Here is a 26,925-nt window from a genome sequence, read left to right on the forward strand (position 1 = left end):
AAGAAAATTCCAGTGAACCCCAATGGCAGGACTTGTGAGACGAGGCCCATAAAATAAATGGTCAGTATCCGTTTGTTCGCGGGACCGACCAAAACCGACGGCCCTGATTTGAAATTCAACAAGCGTAAAAATGTTACGGAAACCACAAGATGGGTCCCAAACAGGGACACAGAATAGGGTAATACTTGAGTGTAGGAGTGCTCGACAGAATAAGACCCAAGCCACGTCACACTGTTTCACGGGCGCCTTTACTGTCTTTATTTCTCCATGGCCGTTCTATGTTAAAGTTTTGAACATTTGGAACTTGGAAGAGTTTACCCAAACGGGCTAAACCCATTCACCCCGCATTCCCCAACTTCATTCACAGCTGGTTAGGTAAGGTAGCTACCTGCTGTTGCTAACTGCCAGTCTGCCACTATTGTGGAAATTTGCACAACCCCATACGCATTCATTCACTTTTTTTCTTCTCTTCTTAGTATCTTTAAGTGGGTTTGTGTAGGAAGAGGGATTTGTGATGGGGAAGATAGTGCTAGTGTTGGTGTTATTGACGTTGGTCCATGTGCTTGCCGTAAATGCGGTTAGTGTTGTTGATAGGCTGAAGATATGGCCAATGCCCAAGTCGGTGAGCCACGGACACGGGAGTCTGTTTGTGAATAAGGATTTTGAGCTGAAGACCGAGGGGACCAAGTACAATGATGCTTCTGCGGTTTTGAAGGACGGCTTCTCAAGGCTGCTCCATGTCCTCCGAGTTGATCATGTTGTCGATGGCAATTCTTCTGATGCGAATACTTCGTTTCTGCTTCAGGGTCTACATGTGGTTGTTTTGTCACCGGATGATGAGGTAGTGTTTCGATCTTTTCATGAATTGGAACTGGTTAATTAATGGCTATTTGTTAAGGGTTTTTTTTTTTTTTTGGTTAATATTTTTGTTTAGAGAAGACAAAATAAAAGACAAACAAAAAATTTATAGCAACTAATAAGTTTTTCTACGTGGGCTTGCTTTATCGGCAACTTGTGTTCCAATGGCACAGGATAATGCCTTTTTCTGAATGCTTCTTCTTTCTTTTTTCTTTCTTTTTTTTTGTTTTTTGTTTTTTTTCTTAATCGATTTCCTTCAAGTTGCAGATTTAGGCATGAATTATAGTATTTAGCATTTCTCTTTTTAATTTAGTCGTTTTCGATGAGAAATGTGATAAGCAGGAAAAAGAAATTAATAAATAGTCTGTTGGGCAAAATTCTCACTATCAGTTTTCGCTTCTAAAAGGCCGAAAATTCATCTTAAATATCAGTTATTCAAGCGATTTTTCAGATTTGGTTCTCACGACATGCACCACTAACCCACTTTTTAAAATAAATTACAAAATTATTTTCCAAAAAACAAAACAATTTTCACAGTACATTTCTCAAAAAATAAAGCACAGAACACTGACTACAAAATAATAATAATAATAAATAAAGAATGACTTAATGACCACCAGTGGCCGCCTGACCCATGATGGCGACGACCATCATCATCTACGGCCCAACAGCGGGCCGCTAGGGCCATTTAGCATCCCCGTGTTAGGCTGTCAGGGCCGTCTAGCTGTCAATGTGGTCCCGCCAGATCACCACCACGGTAGCGGTATCACCCTAGAGCAACAATTTTTTTTTTTTTCCCCTACTTTTTATTTAAATATTAAATATTTAATTAATTATTTTGTAAAAAATAGTTCTTATGAAACACCCTTCAAAATTTTATCAAACGAATTTTCTTTTGTAAATCACGTACACAAACACTTTTTTCAAATCTGATCCCACTAAAAATTAATTCTCAATTTATTCCTTTTTCAATTTCTAAAATTCAAAATACTTCTCAAAATTTACCAAATTTGTAATTTAGATTTGGGGTGAATAGTTTGTTTTTTTTAGGTCTTAATAAGTTATAAAAGTATCGAGCAAGTTTTTTTTTTTATTTGCAATTTGGGCGGTTAACTTTTCGAGCGAAAGTGATAAGAGCAATTTGGACAATTTGTGTACGTGGTTGAAACTTCCTTGAAAGACGCAAATGAGGGACTCGTTTTGTTTTTCCTCTTTTGGGTAGTAATTTGGGAGATAAAATATAGCTTCCACAATCCAAGTTCATCTCTCTTTCCATAACTTCATTTAGTTTTAGTGGTTTACCTGTCTTCATAATTCAAAATGCATCAAGCGTATTTTATTTGGGGAAAATTCTAATTTAATATATGCTATCAGTTGATTTGAATAAGCAAATGGAGATATCTATCGCTGAAAGCTCTTCTTCTCTGTGCAGTTACAATATGGTATTGATGAGTCATACAAGTTATCAGTTCCTGCATCTGGGAAGCCTGTTTTTGCATTTCTCGAAGTGGGTGCAACTTATCCTTTTTCTGCTGCTTAGCGCCATATGAAGTTTCACTTCTCATATGCATTGCTGTTGATGATTATAAGCCTGCTTTGGCACCTGCTTTAAAACTTGACAATTATGCAGTTTTCTCATGCTACTTTTTGAGAATTCTTCTCTTAAAAATGTGTAATGAACTTTGTTTCAGACCTTTTAACATATTTGATTAGTAAAAGAGTTCTTGAGATAAGCTCTAACATATTGAGAATTACCTTGACCTATGTATTAAGGATATTGACAGTAGTGTCTTTCTTTAGGAAGGAGAAGCGACAATAAGCAGTCATTCTTTGTCAATATTGCTGTGCCATTTCATCTCATTAAATACATGCTGATACATTTCAACATAGGAGAAAAGTTAAAATATTTATGTTACCAAAATAAAATTTCCCCCCATGAGCTAATATGTTGACATGTAAAATTAACAGTTATTTCAAGAATCTTCAAACATATTGCATATATTGGCCACCGCCCACTGATCTGTATTTTAGACAGTCCATATACTCATTTCATTTAGAAAACTAAGCTATTAATTTCTGTAAACTAGTTATGACATTTTGTTCCACATTGAATTTACTTGTTTAAGTGAATAACCTCTAATTTGTCAATTCTTGTGTGATGGTTTCTAAATGTTGTCTTTGCTCCGTAGCCTCAAATGAGATGACACAAATTCCATGATTTGGTTGTCAATGCTCGATGCTCTGAAATATGTCCGTGTGCTTGATGTCATATGGATGCCAATATATTACATTGTAGCATAGGTCATGTCTGTAACTTTTGATTGGTGTGTGATTTTCTGATCAGCTCAGTTATATTATGAAATGATGCAGGCACAGACAGTTTATGGGGCTTTACATGGGCTTCAGGTTATGTGCAGTCGTTAATGACACTCCAAGATGTTGCTCTTTTCGAAGATTATTGACCACGTAAAAATATTGAATGTTTTTTTTTTTTGGATATGACATATTGCAGACATTCAGCCAATTATGCTATTTTAACTTTACAACTAGCGTAATTGAAGTTCCTATGGTCCCATGGACTATTATTGATCAGCCAAGATTTTCTTATCGGGGGCTTTTAATAGGTTAGATTCTCGTGTACTCCTGAATTGCCAGCTTACAAAATTTGCTGATTGTTGATCTGTTTTATTTTGTTATTATTTTAAGGATATAATCTTCATATTTAACAATCTTTGATTCCTATTTTCTACTTTATTCTTTTAAGATTATAATGTTCATATTCAAAAATCTTTGACTCCGGTAAATTGTAAAGATTAAATTTTTAGTTCAACCTTTTCATATCAGGGATTATACAGTTTACCATTTTTATGTCAAAGGCCCGGATTAGGACATAATCTAGGAGTATCTGTGCTATGACGGTGGAAGTTCTTACTTGTAAAACATGTGCTGTAACTATTACTTGCAATGGATTGCTTGGGTTGCAGTTTTAATGCATAATTGAAAAGGAAAACAGGGGGAATAAGAACATTGCAAAGCATTACCTAAAGTCGGGCCTTAGCAATTGTATATATATTCTCAGCATTGAATCATTCCTCCTTCCAGTTTTGTATCTTTGTTTCCGTTTGTGTACTTGTATGGTTTTTCCCTTTGCAAATTCACGCACTGATCTCATATGATATTTTTTAACAAATTGAACACACTGTTGAAGTGGTCCAGCCCAGTTGGAAGACTTCATTTATCAAAAAATTAAGACTTATCTTTGCGTTAAATCTCCAGTTATTCAAAAGTTTAAGCTTATAGGAAATAGTAAATCTAACCATTTAATTAATACTCCAATATTTACATTCACATGTAGGCTCAAATTTCTCTCAATAAGTGAGGCCCAACACGCAAAATATTTAATTAAAATGATAGCTGAATTGCAGAGACATAAATCAAACTCAAGACCTCTGCTATGATACCATGATAAATCGCTAGTTAATCCAGTACTTTGTTAAATTTCTCTACTTTGATTTCAGTAATCATAATGTGATGCTCGTAGTTATAAATGCTAGTGTGCCTCAAATTGAATTATTATAGTATATAACCCGCTTTTGTTTCATGAAATTATAATCACACTTAGTTATTCGCATATGCTAGGTGATCTTTTGTTCGTTCCCACACCCCTTCTTTGAAATCTACACCTTTTCATTTTTCATCTTTTTGGAATATTAGGGTTCAAAATCAATGTTATTACGAGATTGAGTTCTGAATAAGCCAGTGCCCTTCTTAAGTTGATATACATGCGTACAAATTTGAATGTTGGGATACGTTATCATAACACGTCATAAGTAGATTTAACACTTCCTTTAGTTTATTGATATTTTGTAGTAGGAAAGAGAAACTTTTAAATTTATGTTTGCTGACTATTGGTGCAGACACATCTCGACACTATCTGCCATTGCCAGTGATAAAGAATGTTATTGATTCGATGGCCTATGCGAAGCTGGTATGGACTGTATAATCCGGGGCAGACAGTTTATATTTGTTAACTTTGCTTAAGAAGACAACTCAAATTTGCAACTGTTTCTGTGATAAAAATTTCATGCAGTTCCGCATCATATCATATTGCTGGAAATGTTCTTGGACCTTTGCTTGGCTATATTTTATAATTTAGAGCAAGTTTCATCATATTTTCTGTGAGCTGATATGGAAACACTGAAGCTTCACCCTTGTACTCTGGAACCCAATGAATTTCAACGTGATAAAGGGCTTGACAAATATTGGCTTAATGCACAATCTTGTTTCTCATTTGGGTGAACCAAATTATTAGCATTTTGGCTTCTGCTTCAATCAATGTAGAGAAATTTAGGATAATATACCATTACATCAGTCCTAAAAAAACAAAGAAAATATCTTCCTCAATTACTGCAAATATTTGTAGCAAGTTTGGTGGATCTAAATTGAAGTTTTACTTGGCATACATTTCCCCTTTAATTGGCGTGAACGACTAATCACTTTCATGCAATACTACACATTCGCCAAATTGACCTATATGCTACAATTCTTTCCCACTTTCATGCAGAATGTGATGCACTGGCACATTGTAGATACACAGTCTTTCCCTTTGGAGATACCTTCATTTCCAAAACTATGGGATGGTGCATATTCAATTTCAGAACGATATACATTCGCTGATGCTGCAGAAATTGTGAGGCGAGTAATTTTCGCCTCGACTTCCATATCTAGATATTTATCATCTTCTTTATTTGTTTCTTCTTATATATTGATTACTACTATTCACAGTTATGCTCAAAGACGAGGGATCAATGTATTGGCTGAAATTGATGTTCCAGGACATGCTCTCTCATGGTAGCTGTCACCTCTTTCCAATCTCATTGCAGTCTATTTTCAGTGTAAAAAAAATGAGAAGTTAAAAGAAACCTCCTAATCAAGCTAACTGTTCCTTGAAGATTACTCTGTAAAACTTCCCTAAGTTTCATTGACTGTCACTCTGGCGTAACTGAACATAGAATTGCTAGCTGCAGCTCAAAAAGTTTGTATAGCTCTCTAACATACTTATTAGAAAGACAGTTTAGCTGATCTGAGTTTGTGGAGACTTTCATATTACCTTTTGGAACCCAACAGAGCAGTGTAAAGAAAGAAGTGTAGATCCCAGAAGATCCGTAGATGATTATACCCTTGGCTTTGGGAAAAATCTGATCATTGTCTTTTTTGTTTTAGTTAGACTGTAAGATCAAGAAAGTATTATTTTGTTGAAGGGAATCTTGTAACCTAAGTTTTGGAGTTGATTTTGTTCCCCAATAAGAAATATATTTCTTCCTGAGTGATTTTTCTCACCGTCATTAACAACTCAAACTGGGAAAGCTCTATAATGATGAGATTATGAGAATTTGTATTAGAGCATTGTTGCGTGAGTTGAAACAATTACTGAGCTTACACCAACCTAAAGTATTTACATAACCAGAAAAAATGAAGACACCATTTTAGAGGTGTTAATCTTCTGACTTATAAAAGGGAGGTAAATCTTTTAAGTACTCAAAGTTCAATCAGCACAGGTAGAACTTTCCTAAAAATGACAAGATTGGTGGTTTTCAGAGAAACATGCATGTAAGTGCATATGTTACACACGCTATTTGAAGATGTAGAGACTGTAATGGTAGTGTTAAGGAAGCGTGTGCTTAACACACTATTTCTTTGGTTAGCGTCCAGTCTTTGCCACCTAGGTGTTTTTACTTTTGTAGACTTTCTAAATTTATTACCTGTTCCTTTCTTTTAGGAGCGCTCTTGTATACTTCCCGTGTATTAGGGTTGCGCCCCTCTGCGCTTTATTGATGAATTTGAAATTACTTACCAAAAAAAAAAAAAGTGCATATGTTACACACACTTTACTATCTAATTAAGGTGCATATTGAATGTTCACAAATTTATTCCTGTTCTTTCTTTTATTTTCTTTTAAAAAAATAGCCCAACGATGTTCTTAGGTTCTTATATTTGTCATGGGCCGTTGAGGTCTAGAGATGAAATGCTTTTGTAATGACATTGTACTAAGTATCTTGGAGCTAATGCTTTAAATCTTTAGGGGGATTGGCTATCCTTCTCTGTGGCCATCAAAGCAATGTCAGCAGCCGCTTGATGTCAGCAATCAATTCACCTTTAAAGTAATAGATGGAATTCTTTCAGGTAATTTCACAATTTCCTCTTGCAAACACAGAACAATTCTCCCCATTAAGAAAAATGGCACCTTTGATGTCTGAAAGCATAAATAATTTTTTTTTTTTTAATGCTATTGTTAAAATGGAAAAGGAAATAACTAATGTTGCTTATAGCTTTTATTTTTCAGATTTCAGTAAAGTTTTTAAGTTTAGATTCGTACACTTGGGAGGTGATGAGGTTGATACAAGTAAGTTCAATGATCTTATATGTCATATTATTGGTTATTCCTGTTCCTATTAATCTCTTCCTTTTATTCTCTACTTTTAAGTTGAGATATCAGGATTTATTTTAATGACCTTGGGAATTGTAGGAATTCATCATGGGGCTCTTTAAAACTGTTCCTATAAAACTGGCTTTTAAAATGAAAAATTGACTTCTTAAAAATGTTATGGTTCATAAGTGCACTATTCTTTCTCCTTTTAATCTTTTCAACAGTTCCCTAGGTTTCTCTCAATTAGAATGAATATCATTTTAAGTTGATAATCCACAATTTAATTATTCCATGGAAATATAATGTTCTCACTAAAAACCCTTTCTTGTAAATGAGAGGTTAAGAAGTTCTTATTATCTGTATTTGTCAAGTAACACCATTGGTTTGTTCTCTCGGTGCTAATATTTTCCCTTTTTTATGCAATAATCTCGTAGCTTTAGTTTTGCCCCTGAAGCACCAAAAATCCTTTTAACTTCTTCAGAGGGCATCTATATCTTTAACAGAAGTCTGATAATGTTTTTATTTAAGTTGCTTGGACATATTCCTGCTGAATATCATTCATGATTTTCCAACACTATTGACGCTGAAAATGCATGCACCTGTATCTGTAAGAAAGATACAACCATGTGAGAATCCAATATACTGAATTTTCTGTTGATGCACTTGAAGGTATATCAAACTGCTACAGCAATTGTAGAGACATACACTAATTATTGCATCACGTGGATGTTAGCTATCTGCAGCACTACAATTTCAGACTTCTCCACTCTCTGTTTCCTTCTTCTTATTGCTACCTTTGTTTCCTGAATTCCTAGATAAGTTATAAAGTCTTGACGTTAATGTTTGATTAAATTCTCTTTTCCAAAAGCTGTGTTCCCGTTCGCCCGGTATAGTTATTCAATAAAAAATGACTGTTTTCTTTAAGAATCAATTTTTTTCATCATCTTTCATGGTATTTTTGGGGTTTTTTCGAAGCCTTTAAAAGTCTAGAATATTTACAATTTTCATAAATTCTGTTGAATTTCAGCTTAAAAATTCTCTGTGGCGAGCCCTTCAAACCTTTTTTACTTATCAAAAAAGGTTTGAAGGGCTCTCCTATTATAAGATTGATTCTAATGGCTCAATATATATGCATATACCATTTATATGTAGAGATTAGCTTACAAAAGATGCATATTGTGCAAAACTTATAATGCTCATCCAATCATATGATCCTAATTAAATAATTCCATTGGTTCAGCAAAATGTGTTAGGCTCGGATGTTGCTTGCATTTGTTATTAAGTTTATGATGTATGTCTTTCGTACCATTACTTATCTATATTGGTGATTTCATTATCTGATTTTTAGATACTCGTCTTAAACTTGATAAGTTAATGATAATTTACTGACACGCACAGTTAAATATCCATTTCAGGTTGCTGGACATCGACTCCTCATGTAAGAAAATGGTAACGATCTTAATGTCTAACTTATTCATTCTCTATATCTTCAAGTATATTAGCTGTAAATATACTTCCTAGTTGGAGTAAATCGCTTTTGGAATCATTTCTGATGTGTTGATTGCACAAGTTCTGGAAGTTCCCTGTATAGTTCCCACATATTCAGCGCTTAACTGTAAAGATTGTGAACCTACTTCATAGTAGAAACTTTAACCATCTAAGAAAGGGCTTTCATATGATAAATTTATTTTTGAATCAAGTTAACGTTATTAGGTTTGGAGAATCCATAAAGTTGCCACAGGGCTTGATAATGAATCTAAACTGTACAGTCTGATGAGGGTTCAGGGATTCAGCTCTCCTCCAGTCTTTATCCTCTTGTATACCTCCAGTTTTCTTAATATTCCAGTCTTGTAAGGATTATATATGGTTGACTCAGAAGCAGGAGAATACCCCCTCTCGACCCCCAAAATTTTTCTTTACCCATGGTAGATTTTTCCTAGATACACTATTTGCCCACCCTCAGCCACTCATCAGGGGGCATCTACATTACACGGGCAAAGCATTTTAATTTCAAAATTAGAAGGACCGAGATTTAGTCTTTCATACTTTCGCCATGTCAGATATTTAAGTTTCAGACAATTTTAGGTTTACGCAAGACTCTTAAGGAAGAAGAAGATGAACAAAACAGTGCGTTAATTTTTGTGGACTAAACTTCCGTTTTAATGAACTTTTTTAACAAGAGGTGTTGATGTGTTGCGATTAAAACTTTTGCTTGCGTGTTTAAAACTTTATTCTTTAACGGCATGTTGTGAGTCAACCAAAATGCCCGTTTTATTAGGGCATGCATTACAAAGAAAGAAATACAAGTTAGTTTGTCGTTTAGTAGATTGTTGAATCCTTTGACGCGTAGAGGAAAACTGATGCTAATAGTATTATCTATTTGGAGAAGTATATTTTTGGTGTATATCGTATAAAAATATTTTACAAAAGTGATGTCAAGGTATTAAAGGGGATATTCTCTTGATTATTATTTGGTATTCATTTAAGTTATTATTATCTTTTCGATTGAGACAGTAAAATAAAACAACCATACTATTATTCTATAGGATGACCACTTACCCCTAATTAGTGGATGAATGATTCTCTGATTATATATAATGAAAAAGATATATTCAAGACTATCGGTATTGAAGAAATTATGCAGCGATTTCAAAATATAAAGACTCGTGGAGGACTACTGAATAAATTAATGTTAGATGTGATAAAAATAAATTGCAAGTTACATTTATATGATTTAAACAATAATTAAATTTTATCGAATTGTTTATTTATTTCGTTAGTTATATTCTTTAATATCTTTAATCAATTTTTATTTAACTTTATTTTTTAATCTTAACCCCTCTGAATCAAAATCTTGGCTCCGCCACTGCTAGGAAGCATGGATACTTTAAGAAGTTTTCGTATCCAGATATGCACATCCCAATGTGGGATAAATCGAGATATAGGAAGATGCATATTGAACATGTACTTGTAAATAAGAAAATTATTCATTTTCTTAGTGGATATGACTTGGACACAACATGACATGGTTGCGATACGATTTGGATACTTTTGGGGTAAAAGTTTAATTTTCTTAAGAAAAAATGGGGTTTAACTACAAAATATAATATTGATGTCTTAGAAAGTTAGAAACCTTCACAATCCTAATTTCTATGAGTATCATATACGAATCTTGGATTATGTGTTTCGTTATTTCTAGCTTTTAATATTGCTTTCATCATCTATACATATTTTATGACTTTTGATGTTTTTTAATTGTCTTTTATACTAAAAACTAGCATAATATATATTAAAAATATTTTTTTTATATTAATTAATAAGTGAACTCCTGTATCATATCCTAGATTTTCAAGAATTGACATATTTTCGTGTCTATTTTGTATGGTATCGTATCTGTATCCGTATCCGTATCCGTATCCGTATCCGTATCCTGCACGTGTATTGGGACTAAATAGATTGTTGATATGTACACTTACATATACATATATAATATCGATGATTTCCATTATTCCGTGAAATATCTTATAGAAACTGCCACTCAACCTAATTCATACAAGTGGGTCATTATTTTCCACATGTATCAATAAGTTTTGATAGACTGCATTGTTATGTTCTTGATTTACATAAACATGCTTACCTTTCATGGTCTCCTTTTATTTGGGTTGCACTAACCACCAGAAGTCTTCTTCTACAATAGCTCATTCACTAAGGGTATCTAACACCATACCATTATTCAGCCTTGAAGATTGTCATCCTGGTGCTATATTTAGGAGAATTTTTTAATATGTTAAATTTTGATATCATATTCTCGAAACTTATCTTCTATTTTAATTTCCTTGTCTCAAGAAGAGCATGGAAAACTATAGTCAATATTTATCGTCCAAGAGACATTCTCGAGATATCCTATGACACTCTTGACAACCTTGATGTACAGGTTAACTAAGCATCGTATGAATGAATCTCAAGCTTATCAATACTTCGTCTTGCGTGCACAGAACATAGCTTTGTCCCATGGATATGAAATTGTTAACTGGTATGAAGCATACGCATAAGGTTATATAGGTAGTTTTGTAGTTTTTCTTTTTTCAAAAAAATCTTATTCACACATGAAAAATTGCAGGGAAGAGACTTTTAACAATTTTGGCAGTAAATTGAGCAGAAAGACTGTGGTACACAACTGGTATGTCCTCCTTTGCACGATTTAATGTTGGAGGTTCCTGCATTATTTACTACTATAATTGGATACTGGGTCATGATGCACATTTTCATTCTGTAAAAATTCAGAAGAGTACTGGTCTATTTTTAAATTTTAAGATACAGGTTAGGGAAAATTTCCACTAACAATTATTGAAATTATTCTACTATAATTTTAATGGAGAATAAAATACAAAATCCGGATATAAAAATAGCACATATTGCTCATTATAATTAAGTATTTTGGCTTCAAACCACATTTAAGTATTGCAAGAGTGGTATGTCTATGGAGAATAACATTTATGCATGCTTTATCTAGTACCAAGCATACAAATGTATATGCACTTGTGTGTTTACACTGCGAATGAATTTATGAACTTATTTGACTAAAACTTAGAGATAGAAATTATTTTCCCTGGAAATGAGGATTTTCTTCAAGTTACTCCAAAATTTTTTGCTTTAATGAAATCGTGTTGAAATTTTAAAGGAACTTGTTAAATAGTTATACACTTTGGAAAAACTTAGATATAGAAAAAATTGGTTCTTGGATTTTCGTTGCAGGCTTGGAGGCGGTGTTGCCAAGCAAGTGGTTGAAGCTGGGTTAAGATGCATTGTAAGCAACCAGGACAAGTGGTATTTGGATCACTTAGATACCACATGGCAGCAGTTCTATATGAATGAACCACTCACAAATATCACAAACCCCGAGCAACAGAAATTAGTCATTGGCGGTGAGGTATGCATGTGGGGTGAGCACATTGATGGGTCAGATATTGAACAAACCATATGGCCACGTGCTGCAGCAGCTGCAGGTACTTATTTCGTGTCAGTTTCAAATTAAATTCTTGGTATCTTATGCTTTGCATTCCATACAAGTAATATTTGAAACCCGGGACTGAACAATAAGAATATGGACTTGTTAGATCAGATATAGTAATGGTAGTTCTCCTTGCATCGTGATGGTCTCTTAATTGCATAAGCTTTTGTGGATGCATCTCATTGTTAAATTACCAGTTTCCTCAAAACTTAAGCTAATACGAAATGGTAAATTTAATCATTTAATTAATATTCTAACACTCCCCCCCCCCTCCCCTCCCCTCAGGTGTGATCACATACTCCCTTTCAATAATAATTAATATGCCAAGAAAATAGTGGTCACATCCATTTTAGGTAAACACTCATGCCTGTGTTACAGAAACATACCTTAGCTTTGGATACTTGTTTTATTACAATCTATCAGCAGCTATGCCTGCATGAGACGAACTTACAAGTAGTCATTACTAATGTTAGTAGGTCTATGGACCAATTAAATCTTCAGAATAATTATCTAGCCTTTGCTGGAAATATCATACCTCATTTCTAAGCTCACAACTAACCTTGTTGTAAATATCCATAATATTTCTTTGTTGTAAGAATTTTGGCAGCTGCAAGAGTGGCATGTCTATGGGCATTGTTGCACTAACCATTTATATGAATGTTTTCACTGACAAATATTCTTTTTTTAATGTTGTCTCTTTACAATGAAGAGCGGTTATGGACAAGTTATAACAAGCTGGCTAAGGATCCGAGACAAGTTACTGGAAGGTTGGCACATTTCAGGTGTTTACTGAATCAAAGAGGAGTTGCAGCTGCTCCTTTAGCTGGACCAGGCAGAGTTGCTCCTGAAGAGCCAGGCTCCTGCTATGCTCAATAGCAAGACAGGGCACATCTTTAGTTCTTAGAATAACGAAAGCTCCTGATAAAATCAGGTAGTATTTTTTTCATATATATATATATGCTCTGAAAAAGGTTGATGATTCATTGTAAGGCATTGTCTCTTTGAAGCCCCAAGAATGTGCCTACATTAATGAAAACATTCTATTGTTTTACCCTTATAGTTGATGCTTTCTGAAATGCCCGTACATACGTTTTCTTAATTTTTTTGGGATAATTGTACCGTTGGTCCCTGTGGTATGCCATAATTATTTTTTACTCCTTATGGTTTAAAAAGTGCATGGAAGGTCCTTGTGGTATGTAATAATTACAAATCGATCACTGACGTCAAATTCTGTTTAAATTTTTAACAGTTTCCGTCAAATGTCACGTCAGCGCCACGTGTCGCTATTAAGAGCGTTGACATGCACATATTAATAAAATAATATAAATTTATTAAAAAATAAATAAAAATACTTATTTTTTTTAAAAAAAGAAAAAATGGTGCAAGGGGGTGGCCAGGCCACCCCCAGGCCATTGGGCCACCCTCGGCCACTGGGGGTGGTCGCGCGCCACCCACAGAGGCCGCCTGGGGTGGCGTGCCCCAGTGGCCGGGGGTGGCCATTGGGCCACCCCCTTGCCCCATTTTTTTTTTTTTTAAAAAAAATAAGTTTATTTATTTATTTTTTAATAAATTTATATTATTTTATTAAGATGTTCATGTCAGCGCCATGTGTCGCCAATAAGATGGCGACAAGTAGCGCTGACGTGGCATTTGACAGAATCTGTTAAAAATTTTAACAGAATTTGACGTCAATGATCGATTTGTAATTATTGCATACCATAAGGACCTCCCATGCACTTATTAAACCATAGGGAGTGAAAAATAATTATGACATACCACAGGGACTAACGGTGCAATTATCTTTTTTTTTTTAATCAAATTGGGAAAGAGTTACACGTGATCAAATACCGAAAATGGGTAGGCTCCTTTAGAACCGACCCGAAAATGAAAAATAACAATGCAAGTAAACAAACAATAGTAAGAAATTGGCTAAATAAATGATCTGGTCATCTTAAGGAACCGCACAAAACGGTTCTTAAAACAAAAAGAGCACAGGAAGAGTTACAAACCTCAAGAGGTTTTCCAACCCTAATTATAGGTATTATAGGTAAAAGAACCTTAAGAGGTCCAACCCCATCCGCACCCCCGCCACGGAACAACGTTAACCACCAAAAAGAAGTTGAAGGGGGAAATACATTGTCAAATTCGAATCAATAGCACGGGTCTTTGCTATAGGATTGAACCAATGTAGTACAAAGAGACAAAAACCCACAAAACCCAACAAAAACAAAAAGCGGTAGAACAAACTCAACAAAAATACAAAGAAAAAAATTAGAAAAACAACAAAAGACTCAACAAACGACAGTGTCTCTGAAGTGGGGATGGTGCCGGAACTCATAGACGCACGTAGTGGGCAAGACGAAGCGTCGAGGCAGGCGGCTGGAAGCTGGGACGCTAGTGAACACAGTGGATTGGCGCATTAAAGAGCAAGATTGACGGAAGAAGCTAGATCTAGTTTTGAAAAAAAAATGAATCTAAAAACCCATTCAGTTTCGATGAGATGGAGGCGGGAGGTGCGAAGCAGTGCGGTGGAAAGGGCAAGCAGCAGGCAATGGAATGTAGGGCAACCAAGGGCAAAGCCAAAAACTCTTATGAGCAAGGGCTTGGGTCAACAAATTTTGTTGTTAGGGGCCAATAAGCTTTTTTTTTTTTTTAATCTTTTTTTTTTTTTTTTTTTTTTTTTAGGAATGGGGGGCATGGCCTATACCAGCCTCCATTCCTCCATCCCTGAGGGCAATGGTGGAAGAAGGGAAGACGCGGGCGTTTATGAGTGGAAGAGAAACGAAAAAAAAGAAAAAACACTACAAAGGGGAAAGAAAACATTGTAAGGTGTTAGGTGGTCTTGGGCCTCTCTCACCCCAAAAGCTAGCTCATGAGGTGAGGCTTTCCCTTACACTTATAAACTGACCACCAACCCCTTCCACAACCGATGTGGGATAACCCCAACAATCTCCTCCTCACACATCGGGCCTTGGGTCGGAGCAAGGACAACTCGTTTCTCCCGTGGACTGTTGGGCCTGAGACTTGTTGGTAAACCTAGGCTCTGATACCAGTGTTAGGGGTGAATGTCAATAACAAAATCACAGCGAAAATTATCTACCCCTCTTTGTGCAAATTAAATAGTCAATCTAGCTAGCACCAAAATATCAACTCACACAAGAACAATGCAGGAAAATAAATCCAACAACCACCACAAGCAAGACACCAAAATTTTTTACGTGAAAAACCCTCCGGTGTGAAGGGAAAAACCATGGGATCTAATCCAGTTAAAACTTCCACTATCAACAATAATGGGCTTACAAATTGTCTTCTCTAGAACAATATCTAGAGGTTATCACCACATCAAGAATACACGCATTCTTGGATTAAAACATAAATTCATCACTTCAAAAAGTGGATTACAACAAAACAAAGAAAGGTCTCACCAAGTGGGGATGAACAACCGAGCAACTGGAGAGGAAGTCCAACGATCGACACCAGTCAATGCGTAGCCCTCGTCGTCATGAACAACATACTAAAATTTCATCAAGATCGGACCATAGATGACCCTCCAATCTCAGACGGAAATAGCTATGTTAGAAGCTCTATTTTTCTCCTCCCCTCACTGTTTTCTCGAGAGGCTTTTTCAAAAAACTCTCTTCCCCCTTCTTTGTAACTCAAGCTTCAAAAACTGCAAGCCTTCCTTTTATTTTTATTTTTTTTCTTTTTCTTCTTCATTTGGGCGCAAGTCACGCACTGTGCGTGACTTGCCCTCTGCCAACAGAAACAGAGGCGACAGCTTCTGTTTCTTTGGCTTATGGGTTGGTCCCCCACGTAGGAGGGACCACCCAACAAATCTCCCCCTCCCGACTACGTGGGGGGCTCTACCAAGCCCGCTTTCCTTCTGCAAGTTTCGAGCTTTTGCATAGGCAAAGTTTTTGTCATCATATCTGAACCATTATCATCAGTATGGATTTTCTCAATGTGCAACAATTTCTCATCCAACGCATCACAAATCCAATGATACCTAACATCAATATGTTTGGATCTTGAGTGAAAGGTTGAATTCTTACTGAGGTGTATGGCACTCTGACTGTCACAGTAAAGCAAATACCTCTCTTGCTGTAGACCCAATTCTTGTAAGAACTTCTTCATCCATAACAGTTCTTTAGCAGCTTCTGTGATAGCAATGTACTCAGCCTCTGTAGTAGACAAAGCAACACATTTCTGCAATCTGGATTGCCATGACACTGTTCCCCCTGAATAAGTAATCAGGTACCCTGAAGTAGACTTTCTGGGGTCAATATCACCGGCCATATCTGCATCTGTAAACCCATCAAGCACCTGTTTACCGTTATCGAAGCACAAGCATACCCTCGAAGTACCTCTGAGATACCTGAGAATCCATTTCGCAGTTGCCCAATGTTCTTTGCCGGGATTAGAAAGGAACCGACTGACAACTCCAACAGCATGAGCGATATCAGGCCTCGTGCATACCATGGCATACATCAAGCTACCCACAGCTGAAGCATAAGGCACTTTCTTCATTTCTTCATTTCTTCATTTTCTTTCTCACTTGTAGGACTTTGCTTTGAACTTATCTTCAAATGACCTGCAAGTGAAGAGCTCACTGGTTTTGCCTTGCTTATGTTGAACCTGTCCAATACATTCTCAATATAACTCTCTTGTGATAGCCACAATCTTCCATTTTTCCTGTCACGAGAGATCTTCATACTAAGAATCTGTCTTGCGGTCCCAAGTCCTTCATAGCAAAGGACTTGCTCAACTCCTCCTTCAATCTGTCAATTTTGCTAGTGTCACGACCAACTATCAACATGTCGTCCACGTATAGCAAGAGAATAATAAATTCTCCATCTGAGAACTTTTTCACAAATACACAGTGATCAGAAGTAGTTTTGTCATACCCGTGCTCAACCATGAAGGAGTCAAATTTCTTGTACCACTGTCTCGGTGCCTGCTTGAGTTCGTATAAGCTCTTTTTCAACTGACACACTAGATGTTCCTTGCCTCTAGTTGTAAACCCCTCTAGTTGCTCCATATATATTTTCTCCTCCAAGTCACCATGAAGGAAAGCAGTCTTCACATCAAGCTGTTCAATCTCCAAATTCATATTGGCAGCCAGGCCTAGAACAACTCTGATAGAAGACATCTTCACCATGGGTGAAAAAATTTCTTCAAAATCAATACCCTTCTTCTAACTAAACCCCTTCACAACCAACCGTGCCTTGTACCTTGGTTGTGATCTGTTTGGTTCAATCTTGCATCTGAACACCCATTTATTCTTGAGTGCTCTCTTGCCCTTAGGCAGATCCACCAAATCATATGTGTGGTTCTCATGCAAGGATTTCATCTCTTCTTGCATGGCTTTTTGCCACTCATTTTTCTGGTCATGTAACATAGCTTCCTGATAACTTTTTGGCTCTCCCCCATCAGAAAATAACACATACTCATCAACTGAATATCTTCTGGAAGGTTGACACTCTCTGGTAGATCTCCTCAACTGAATCTCAGTAGATGGCTCTAAGGAAGCTTGCTCTAGGTGCTCTTCTGACTCCACATTATCAACTGCGGATTCACCATCTCTACCAACTGTGTCAACATGTTCTTCTTGTACATCTCTCATGTGTTCATCATGTGTCACACAATGAGGAACAACTGGACCCAAATCAACACGTTCTTCACAGAGAGACTCTGGCTTTTTAGTCTGTTCCATGTCTTCAATGGTTTGATCTTCAAAGAAAACAACATCTCTGCTCCGTATGATTTTCTTAGAAATTGGATTCCAAAGTCTGTAACCAAACTCTTCATATCCATAACCCAGGAAGATACACTGTTTAGCCTTGCTATCAAGCTTGGACCTCTCATCTCTAGGAACATGAACAAATGCCTTGCAGCCAAACACTCTCAAGTGCTCAAAAGAAACATCTTTCCCTGTCCACACCCTTTGAGGAAAGTCACAATTCAAAGGAACTGACGGAGAAAGATTGATCAAGTCAACTGCGGTCTTCATTGCCTCACCCCAAAAGGATTTAGGCAATTTTGCATGAGAAAGCATACACCTGATTCTTTCACAAATAGTTCTGTTCATTCTCTGCTATGCCATTATGCTGCGGAGTCTTGGGCACAGTTTTCTCAAGCCTAATACCATGGCTTCTGCAGTACTCTTTAAACAGACTTTTGTATTCACCACCATTATATGCTCGAACACATTTCAGCTGCCTCTCAGTTTCTCTTTCAACCTTCATGTGAAAGACTTTGAACACATCCAGCACCTGATCTTTAGTTTTCAAAGCAAAAACCCACACTTTTTCTAGAGTGATCATCAATAAATGTCACATAATAAAGTGCACCACCAAGAGTTTTAGTGTTCATAGTCCAGACATCAGTGTGAACTAAATCAAGAATATTAGTCTTTCTTGATTGTGGGGATTTATGAAATGAAACTCTTATTTGTTTTCCAACAAGACAATGAGTACAGGGCATTAGTGACGTACCTTTGATATTAGGTAGGAGCTGCTTCTTGGCAAGAACTTGAAGTCCCTTCTCACTCATGCGACCAAGCCTCTTGTGCCATAGCTCAGTGGAAGTTTCATTCTCAACAACATTCACATCTCCCTTGACTAATCTTGCTTCAGTCTTGTAGAGAGTGTTAATCTTCTTTCCCCTGGCTAAAATAAGAGAACCCTTGCAAAGTTTCCATTGTCCACCTCCAAGGTAATTATGGTAGCCTTCATCATCAAGCTTCCCAATAGAAATCGAGTTGAAGCGCATTTCAGGAACTATCTGACATCTTTGAGAAGCAATTTGCATCCAATGCTGGTTTCTAACTGTATATCTCTCATGCCCACAATTTCACATTTTGCTTCATTTCCCATCCTGACCCAAACAAAGTTGCCACTGGTGTAGGAAGAGAAGAAATCTCTATGTGGTGTAATATGAAAGGAAGCTGCCGTATCAACTACCCACATAGACTCATGACATGCGAGATTAACATAAGCATCTTCACAAACAACTAAATCATCACCATCAGATGCAACTGCTGCAGTGTCTTTTTCTTCTTTCGATTCTTCACATTTTTCTTTCAACTGTTCCTTTTTAAATTTTATGCACTGTCTCTTCATATGCCCAAGCTTGCCACAGTGAAAACATTTTATCTCTTTTCTTGTCTTGGATATTCCCCTTGACTTGTCACAACTGTCATTACCACGAGGTTTTCTGCTTTTACTTCTCCCTCGCTTTTCTGTAACAAGTGCCTTTGTATGAGAAGAAATATCATGCTCTTTTCTTCTTGCCTCTTCATTGAACATGCTGTCTTTTACCATACTCATAGTCATTACACCATTGGGAGCCGAATTGCTGAATGACACTACCAAGGTTTCCCAACTGTTCGGCAAAGAACTCAACATAAGTAATGCTTGCACCTCATCATCTAGCACAAGTTTCATGGTAGACAACTCATTCAATAATCATTGAAAATTACTCAAATGCTCCGTAACATTTTGCCCATCTTTGTACTTCAAATTCACAAGCCTTCTTATCATAAAGGCTTTGTTCTGAGCAGTCTTTCGCTCATAAAGACTCTCTAACTTCAACCAAAGTAAATAAGCATCAACTTCTTTGGCTACATGATGGAAGACACTTTGATCAACCCATTGCCTAATATGTCCGACGGCTTTCATATTTAATTTCTTCCATTCATCATCGGTTTTGGCATCCAGTTTAATCCCATTCAACTCAATAGGCTCAAACAATTCTTTACAGTACAAAATATCTTCCATCCTAGTCTTCCAAATTGAATAATTGGAAGCTGTGAGTTTAACCATGCTATTAGATGACTCCTCCATTTAATTTACACAGCAATTTCACAACCAAAGCTCTGATACCACTTTGTTGGGAGAGATTTGTTGGGTGGTCCCTCCTACGTGGGGGACCAACCCATAAGCCAAAGAAACAGAGGCTGTCGCCTCTGTTTCTATTGGCAGAGAGCAAGTCACGCACAGTGCGTGACTTACGCCCAAATGAAGAAGAAAAAGAAAAAGAAAAAATAAAAGGAAGGCTTGAAGATTTTGAAGCTTGAGTTATAGAGAAGGGGGAAGAGAGTTTTTTTTAAAAAGTCTCTCGAGAAAACAGTGAGGGGAGGAGAAAAATAGAGCTTCTAACATAGCTATTTCCGTCAGAGATTGGAGGGTCATCTATGGTCCGATCTTGATGAAATTTTAGTATGTTGTTCCTGACGACGAGGGCTACGCATTGACTGGTGTCGATCGTTGGACTTCCTCTTCAGTTGCTCGGTTGTTCATCCCCACTTGGTGAGACCTTTCTTTGTTTTGTTGTAATCCACTTTTTGAAGTGATGAATTTATGTTTTAATCCAAGAATGCGTGTATTCTTGATGTGGTGAAAACCTCTAGATATTATTCTAGAGAAGACAATTTGTAAGCTATTATTGTTGATAGTGGAAGTTTTAACTGGACTAGGTCCCGTGGTTTTTCCCTTCACACCGGAGGGTTTTCCACGTAAAAAATTTTGGTGTCTTGCTGGATTTATTTTCCTGCATTGTTCTTGTGTGAGTTGATATTTTGGTGCTAGCTAGATTGACTATTTAATTTGCACAAAGAGGGGTAGATAATTTCCGCTGTGATTTTATTATTGACATTCACCCCTAACACTGGTATCAGAGCCTAAGTTTACCAACAAATCTCAGGCCCAACAGTCCACAGGAGAAACGGGTTGTCCTTGCTCCGACCCAAGGCCCGATGTGTGAGGGGGAGATTGGTTGTGGAAGGGGTTGGTGGTCAGTTTATAAGTGTGAGGGAAAGCCTCACCTCATGAGTTAGCTTTTGGGGTGAGAGAGGCCCAAGACCACCTAACACTTATAAACTGACCACCAACCCCTTCCACAACCGATGTGGGATAACCCCAACACAAGGAAACAAGGGAAAGGGGGAATTAAGGGAGGAGGGATGGTATCTCACAGCAGCAAAACTGGCAGAGAAAGGCCTCACCAAGGAGCTAGGAAGGGGACTCTACTTAATTAGAGAGTGGGAAGAGCTGAGAGAAGCAAAAAAAAAAAAAAAAAAAAAACATTTTCGACATGCACTTGAATGTTTTGTTAATCTTAAAATTAAGAAAAGAATGTCACTAAAAGAGAGCATGATTTTGTCATGCAGGAAAAAGAATATGGAAAGCAAAAGATCTAAAAATATAAAGAAAAAAAATTAAAAAGGGGGGAAAGTTGTGAGAAAAATAAAGACGGATTAGCATCTAACTCATCAGGCAAGTCCAACGATCAAATACTAAAACAACCATCAAAGCAAGCAAAAAACTGAACCAGACCAAACTAGTACTGTACGTTGTTTTGGTTGGGAAAAGGACTTGACAAACTTGCAGCTGATCAAGTTGCCTACAAAATCTTAATTGTGAAGAAAAATTAATTGCTGCGAACACCGTACGTTGAATCTTTTACGGAAAAAAGTAAGTGTATATTTAAGTCTCGTGAATGAACAGAACAGATGTTGATTTTATACAAACAACAAAATTTAAGGTATACGTACAGTATGGAACAAAAATCTAAACACAGGGATTTTTGCATCTGCATATCATGGCTTCCACGGTGGTGGCGGTGAAGGGCTCTGTGGGTAGAGTGGCGGAACCGCTGAGAAAATGGTGTTGATGTCAATGCCATTCCCAGCGGTGCTCGTCAGGGATACAAGTGCAGCAACCAGTGCAGCGTTTCCAGCCAAAGTAGGCTCGGTGTAATTATAATTGGTGCGCACATCATGGAACTGGTCAAACTGATCAGGCCCTCCAACCATAGCTCCTGTGATGTTGTTAGGGTTAGGATTCTTGGTGTTCTGCCACTGCCATCCCCCGTTGCATGAGTAATATTTGTGGTCATTGGGTGTTGATGCGCCTCGGTGATGGATGTATCTAGGGAACTTGGTGCCATACCCCGCAACGTAGCTCATGTTCATGGGGTTTTTACCTAGAATATAGTCCATCTGTAGAAAAGCAACACAAAAATGCACGCTAACGTCAGGCAGGCAATTTCTATCATGAGAGACACACTACAGCGATCATGCATGCTTGAGTACTGGATGTCAGGCTAAATGAAAATTATCAGAGATGAAGATGGCACCTGGGAGGTGGCGAAGCTTCGAAGAACACTCGACGAAACATAATTGGGGCCGCAGTTCCATCCCGGAACACCAGTGGCATTCAAATAATCAACAAACAGAGATGCCAGGAAAGCAGTGTTAGCCACGTACTGCAAATTCTGTGGCTTTCCACGGCTCAGCATGATCATTCCTCCTGCATGCAATTAATTAAGTTTCTGTATGTCACGCGCATTTAAAATCTTACTCGATTCTACTAATTAATTAAGGTCTAAGGGTCCTAATTTATTTAGTACATTCGCTAGCTAGTTCAAAATCGTTGAGACAGTACTTAATTAATTAATGCAATATATATATATATATATATATATATATATATATGTCACGTAATTTCAATTGAAGCAGATTATATATGGAAGAGGTGAGATCGATCGATCCTACATACCACTTGTCCAGTTGAAGACATGGAAGGAGTTAAGATAAGAGCACATGTTAAGACCAGTAACATTATGATACATCCGCAACATGTCCTCGTAAGGGTAGCCAGGGTTCAAGAATATCCTGAGCCTTGTTAACAATAGCATGGCCTGCGGTAACTTGTTATTCCAACTTGGCACGCTCAAGTCTGGAATCATATAAAACGCTTTGGCATTCCTAGGAATCCCTTCGTTGGTTGCCAGTGAAAGATAGGTTTTATTTCCTGTGGCATAGAAAAGCCATGCAGCTCCCCACATGTACTCGTCGTAGTAGCCGGTGGAGTTATAGTAAGGAGTGATATAATCGTTGTTACCACTATATCGCGTCCGTTTTCCACCGTCCCTTGCGAAGGCAAAGAGTGTTTGGGCACCTTTGATGAGCTTGCTGGAGTAGGCACCATTGTTCCGGAAAACTATAGAGGCTGCCGCCAAGGCTGCTGCCATTTCCCCAGCAAGGTCGGGTCCTGAACGGCAAATTTGTGTTGGCCGTGCGTAGTCCATTTCTTCCGGTTTCTGCCAGCAGTTGTGATCATCCGGGATCACAGAGCCATTTTGATGTCCACCAACCTAGCGGATGAAGACGGTATATATAGGCCGGTGTTACTACTTAGTCATGTTACAATATTCTCTTCGTGTGTGTTTTTATATAATTAACTAGAAGAGAAAATACAAGAGCTAGCTAGGTAAGGGAATATATATGTATATAGTGAAGTACTGAAGAATACCTGGCAATAGATCTTATCAATTTTGGTGGCGGAGGAATTGAAGGTTAGGAGCAAGTAATCAGTGCCTGACTTAATGAGATCCAGAACATGGTTGTACTCATCAATGGTCTTATATTTGTGACTGTATTCAATCACAGTCCAGCTTAGCATTGTCATGGCATAAGCCATTGGAAAATGAAACTTTACATTGTCTCCAGCATCATAGTATCCTCCAACCAGCCCTCCCTTCACATCGGTCGTATCATTCCCATCATTTAACCCCGAATTCCCTCTCCAGGGAATACCATTATTTTTGGGCAAAATCCCAGCTGCACCACATTCATAGCCAATCTGATTAACATCTACTTACTAATTATCATTCGATTATAATTAAGTTTTACACATTTATTACAATGATACAGCTCAATTGTAATGCAAAGTTTGGACCTATAGTTCTACTTCAATCATTAGTACAGCTAGCAGTTCATATTACAATGATACAGCTCAATTGTAATGCAAAGTTTGGACCTATAGTTCTACTTCAATCATTAGTACAGCTAGCAGTTCATATATATTTCCTTGCCTCATTCTACCGTACTGGAATATTCAATAATTTAACAAGGTGGTTTTTTGTGGTGAAAAAAAAAAAGAAAAAAAAAGGGTAGTCAATGATTGACCTATTCCTAGAGATATCAATTTGCTTTACTTAATTCCTCCAGAACCCTACTCCTAATTAATTTCTGTCTAGCTTGAAAAATAAACTCCTAGAATGGTTGACAAATCCCCATTGTTAAACAAATAGAATGATTAATTACTACATTTAATGAATTACTTGTTTTCTTTTCTTTTTTACTAGTAAGTGATAAAAGGTGATTGGATCATCATGAGATTTAATTATGTCAATCTAATGAGAAACGAGAGCCATCAACCGTTAAATATCAAAATTAACTAGAGGGATCGAGATCTAAATTAATTAAATAGAAGCAAGCCCGTGTAGTTAGTGCAGGGAGTAAGATAATTAATTAATTAATGAGTTGTGTTATTTGCACACACCCATCTTGTAAATGGGTCTCATATGCATAAGTCTTATACTCATTGTGAGTGTATATAAAATATGTGTGTACAAATATTATTTTTCTTAATTAATATATCACATATTATTTTAATAGCATATATTTATCACTTGTCTTTTTAATAGCATATATATTAATATGAAAAATATGTAATTTTTATATATTTAAATGACATGATACTCTTTTATGGGTGTTGTGAAATTTTTTTTATATACTGATTTATAAAAAATATATGTCCTTAAGTTAGTTACGACGAAAATTTCCTACAAGCGGTGAGAATAAAATATGAGGCAAGCTAGGTAGGAGTTCTAGCTATAACACTACGTATTCCATTTCCTATAGGCTATAGCCACCTGGGTCACTGGAAATTACCAAAACATTTACTTTGAACATTCAAGGGATTGATGTCGATTCCGGGACCCACACGGTGTTAGAACTTGGAATTCTCTTTTGTATATTCCCACTTGTCATTTGTCAAGCCTGCTAAGTTTTGAAACCAACCTCTCATTTTTATTTATTTTTTTATTATTTTGTTTCTTGTTAATTTAGGTTAGACCTGATCAAAAGCCAGCAAATTAAGAATATATATACCAAGAATTAAGTACTGGCTCATTTAGGATGTGTATAAGATCGAAAGTTAGCCAACATAAGGAACATTTTGTCTTTTCTAGCTAGAAGTTAATTTAAAGTTGCCAAAATCCTACTTCACCTAATTAAGCCCAAGCTCTGTGCATGGGAGAACATGACATGTTGATCATACCAAGATTATAACAGACAACCAAATTAGAACTAGCTAGTGATAATACATGGAATAGTAAAGATCAAATCCAGGGAATTGTCTTAATTTCCCCACACGTACAGACTATATGACATGTATGTATGGTTTAAAAGAGTAATTCAAAAAGCCTTCCCATCCCAAATATCTAAGATAGGAGGTCTGACAATTTTTTTATTTTTTAAAAAAAGATACCGTTTAAGCTATATATAGAGAGAAAGAAATGAATTAAGAGCAAATAAATTAAAGTAGTATATATCTTACATTTCTGGGCGTTGAAAAAGAGGAGGGCTTTGTTGAGAGCAACAGAGTAATTGTCAGGAGGGGGAGGATGGGAGTTGTGCTTGGGCAAAGACTTGACGATGATGATGGGGAGCGCAATGACACAGAAAGCCACCACAAAGGACCCCAATATCCATTTGAGGGCCTTACGGCTAACAATGACGCACCCAAAGTCGACGTACTTGTTCTTCTTCTTCTCTGGTGGCCCCAACAACCAGCTTTGTTGGGTTTCGTCTAGATGTTGATGATGATACAGGGCTGCCCCGTCCCATTCCGCGCTACGGCTCCTATCGTACTCTCCTGAGGCCGACACCTCCCCAGTGTTTATCTCAAATGAGCCTCCCCAGTGATTTGCAGAGTGCATGATGATATATCTATATATATAGTACTAGCTAGCTAGTGATCGATCTAGCTATATATATAATACTCTCTTCTCTCTTTCGTCCTCACTAATTTCTTGGGTTTTCTTTCACTGCGAATTCATGTCTATTCATGGAAAAAGAGAAAAGATTTCCATGCATATGACCCAAAAGCTACCACTTAATGTTGTCGATCAAAATTAGAAGTAGTAACGTTTTTGATGGGTGGATGCATGGTAGAATGACTGAAACGCTCAACACACTCGATCTATTGGAGATCGAGGATTATGTCTGGAACTGAGATGTATGAAAGACACATAAATGAGCGTACATCTATAAAGAAGAATTTGGAAGCCAAACCAAGAAGAATAATATATAGTCAATATATGAGAGAGAGAGAGAGAGAGAGAGAGAGAGAGTTTGACTTGAGGAAAGAGAGATACAGAAAGATATAATTCCTTTTAATTAGTATGTTTATGTATGTAACAAGTCTTTGTTCTGGTGGGGGCTTTTGATGGTTTTATTATGGGAAGGAACTGGAAGCTAGCTGTGCCTGATTAAGATATACTATTTTCAACTTGGCCGTCCCATTTGGGGTTTTGTGATTCTAGTTCCAGTATTCGACATGCATGTTCCTTCAGAATATTTTCTCGCCAAAAATAAATGTCGACAAAAATGTTCCGGAGTAGATCGAAGATCTAAAAACGTAAAATTTTCTGCTTATTTGATCAAACGTCTCATATTAACTCTCTCATAATTTTTTTTTTTTGTTCTCACCATTCCAACAGCAAAATATTAGAATGATCCACATATTATATATTAGTGATAGGACGCAATGGCGTACGC

At 36.9% G+C, this 26,925-nt stretch overlaps 3 protein-coding genes across 4 annotated transcripts; 1 reads left to right on the top strand and 2 right to left on the bottom strand.

Annotated features, from left to right (window-relative positions):
* The first annotated feature begins 235 nt into the window (after positions 1-235).
* Positions 236-13,372, top strand: LOC133857478 (beta-hexosaminidase 3). Of its 2 annotated transcripts, none has more exons than XM_062292747.1 (15): positions 236-375; positions 500-841; positions 2,291-2,365; positions 3,229-3,264; positions 3,371-3,482; positions 4,776-4,846; positions 5,423-5,553; positions 5,644-5,709; positions 6,941-7,041; positions 7,202-7,261; positions 8,701-8,734; positions 11,220-11,318; positions 11,406-11,465; positions 12,041-12,291; positions 13,006-13,372. In XM_062292747.1, the coding sequence occupies exons 2-15, from the start codon at positions 515-517 to the stop codon at positions 13,170-13,172; spliced, it is 1,590 nt and encodes a 529-aa protein (XP_062148731.1). In that variant the 5' UTR covers positions 236-375; positions 500-514; the 3' UTR covers positions 13,173-13,372. The 2 variants fall into 2 exon arrangements, with proteins under 2 accessions (XP_062148731.1, XP_062148732.1); XM_062292748.1 differs by having other exon boundaries at positions 259-380.
* Positions 13,373-19,762: 6,390 nt separating this feature from the next.
* Positions 19,763-20,140, bottom strand: LOC133856867 (uncharacterized). The gene has a single exon (XM_062291906.1). It carries the CDS (start codon positions 20,138-20,140, stop codon positions 19,763-19,765), a length of 378 nt encoding a protein of 125 aa, XP_062147890.1.
* Positions 20,141-21,748: 1,608 nt separating this feature from the next.
* On the bottom strand, positions 21,749-26,474 carry LOC133857078 (endoglucanase 12). The gene is made up of 5 exons (XM_062292196.1): positions 25,703-26,474; positions 23,612-23,919; positions 22,856-23,453; positions 22,434-22,606; positions 21,749-22,296 (listed from the first exon to the last, which is right to left on the bottom strand). Exons 1-5 carry the CDS (start codon positions 26,082-26,084, stop codon positions 21,895-21,897), a joined length of 1,863 nt encoding a protein of 620 aa, XP_062148180.1. The 5' UTR covers positions 26,085-26,474; the 3' UTR covers positions 21,749-21,894.
* Positions 26,475-26,925: the final 451 nt, after the last annotated feature.

Source organism: Alnus glutinosa, chromosome 14 (assembly GCF_958979055.1).
Source record: "Alnus glutinosa chromosome 14, dhAlnGlut1.1, whole genome shotgun sequence".
Taxonomy (NCBI): Eukaryota; Viridiplantae; Streptophyta; class Magnoliopsida; order Fagales; family Betulaceae; genus Alnus; species Alnus glutinosa.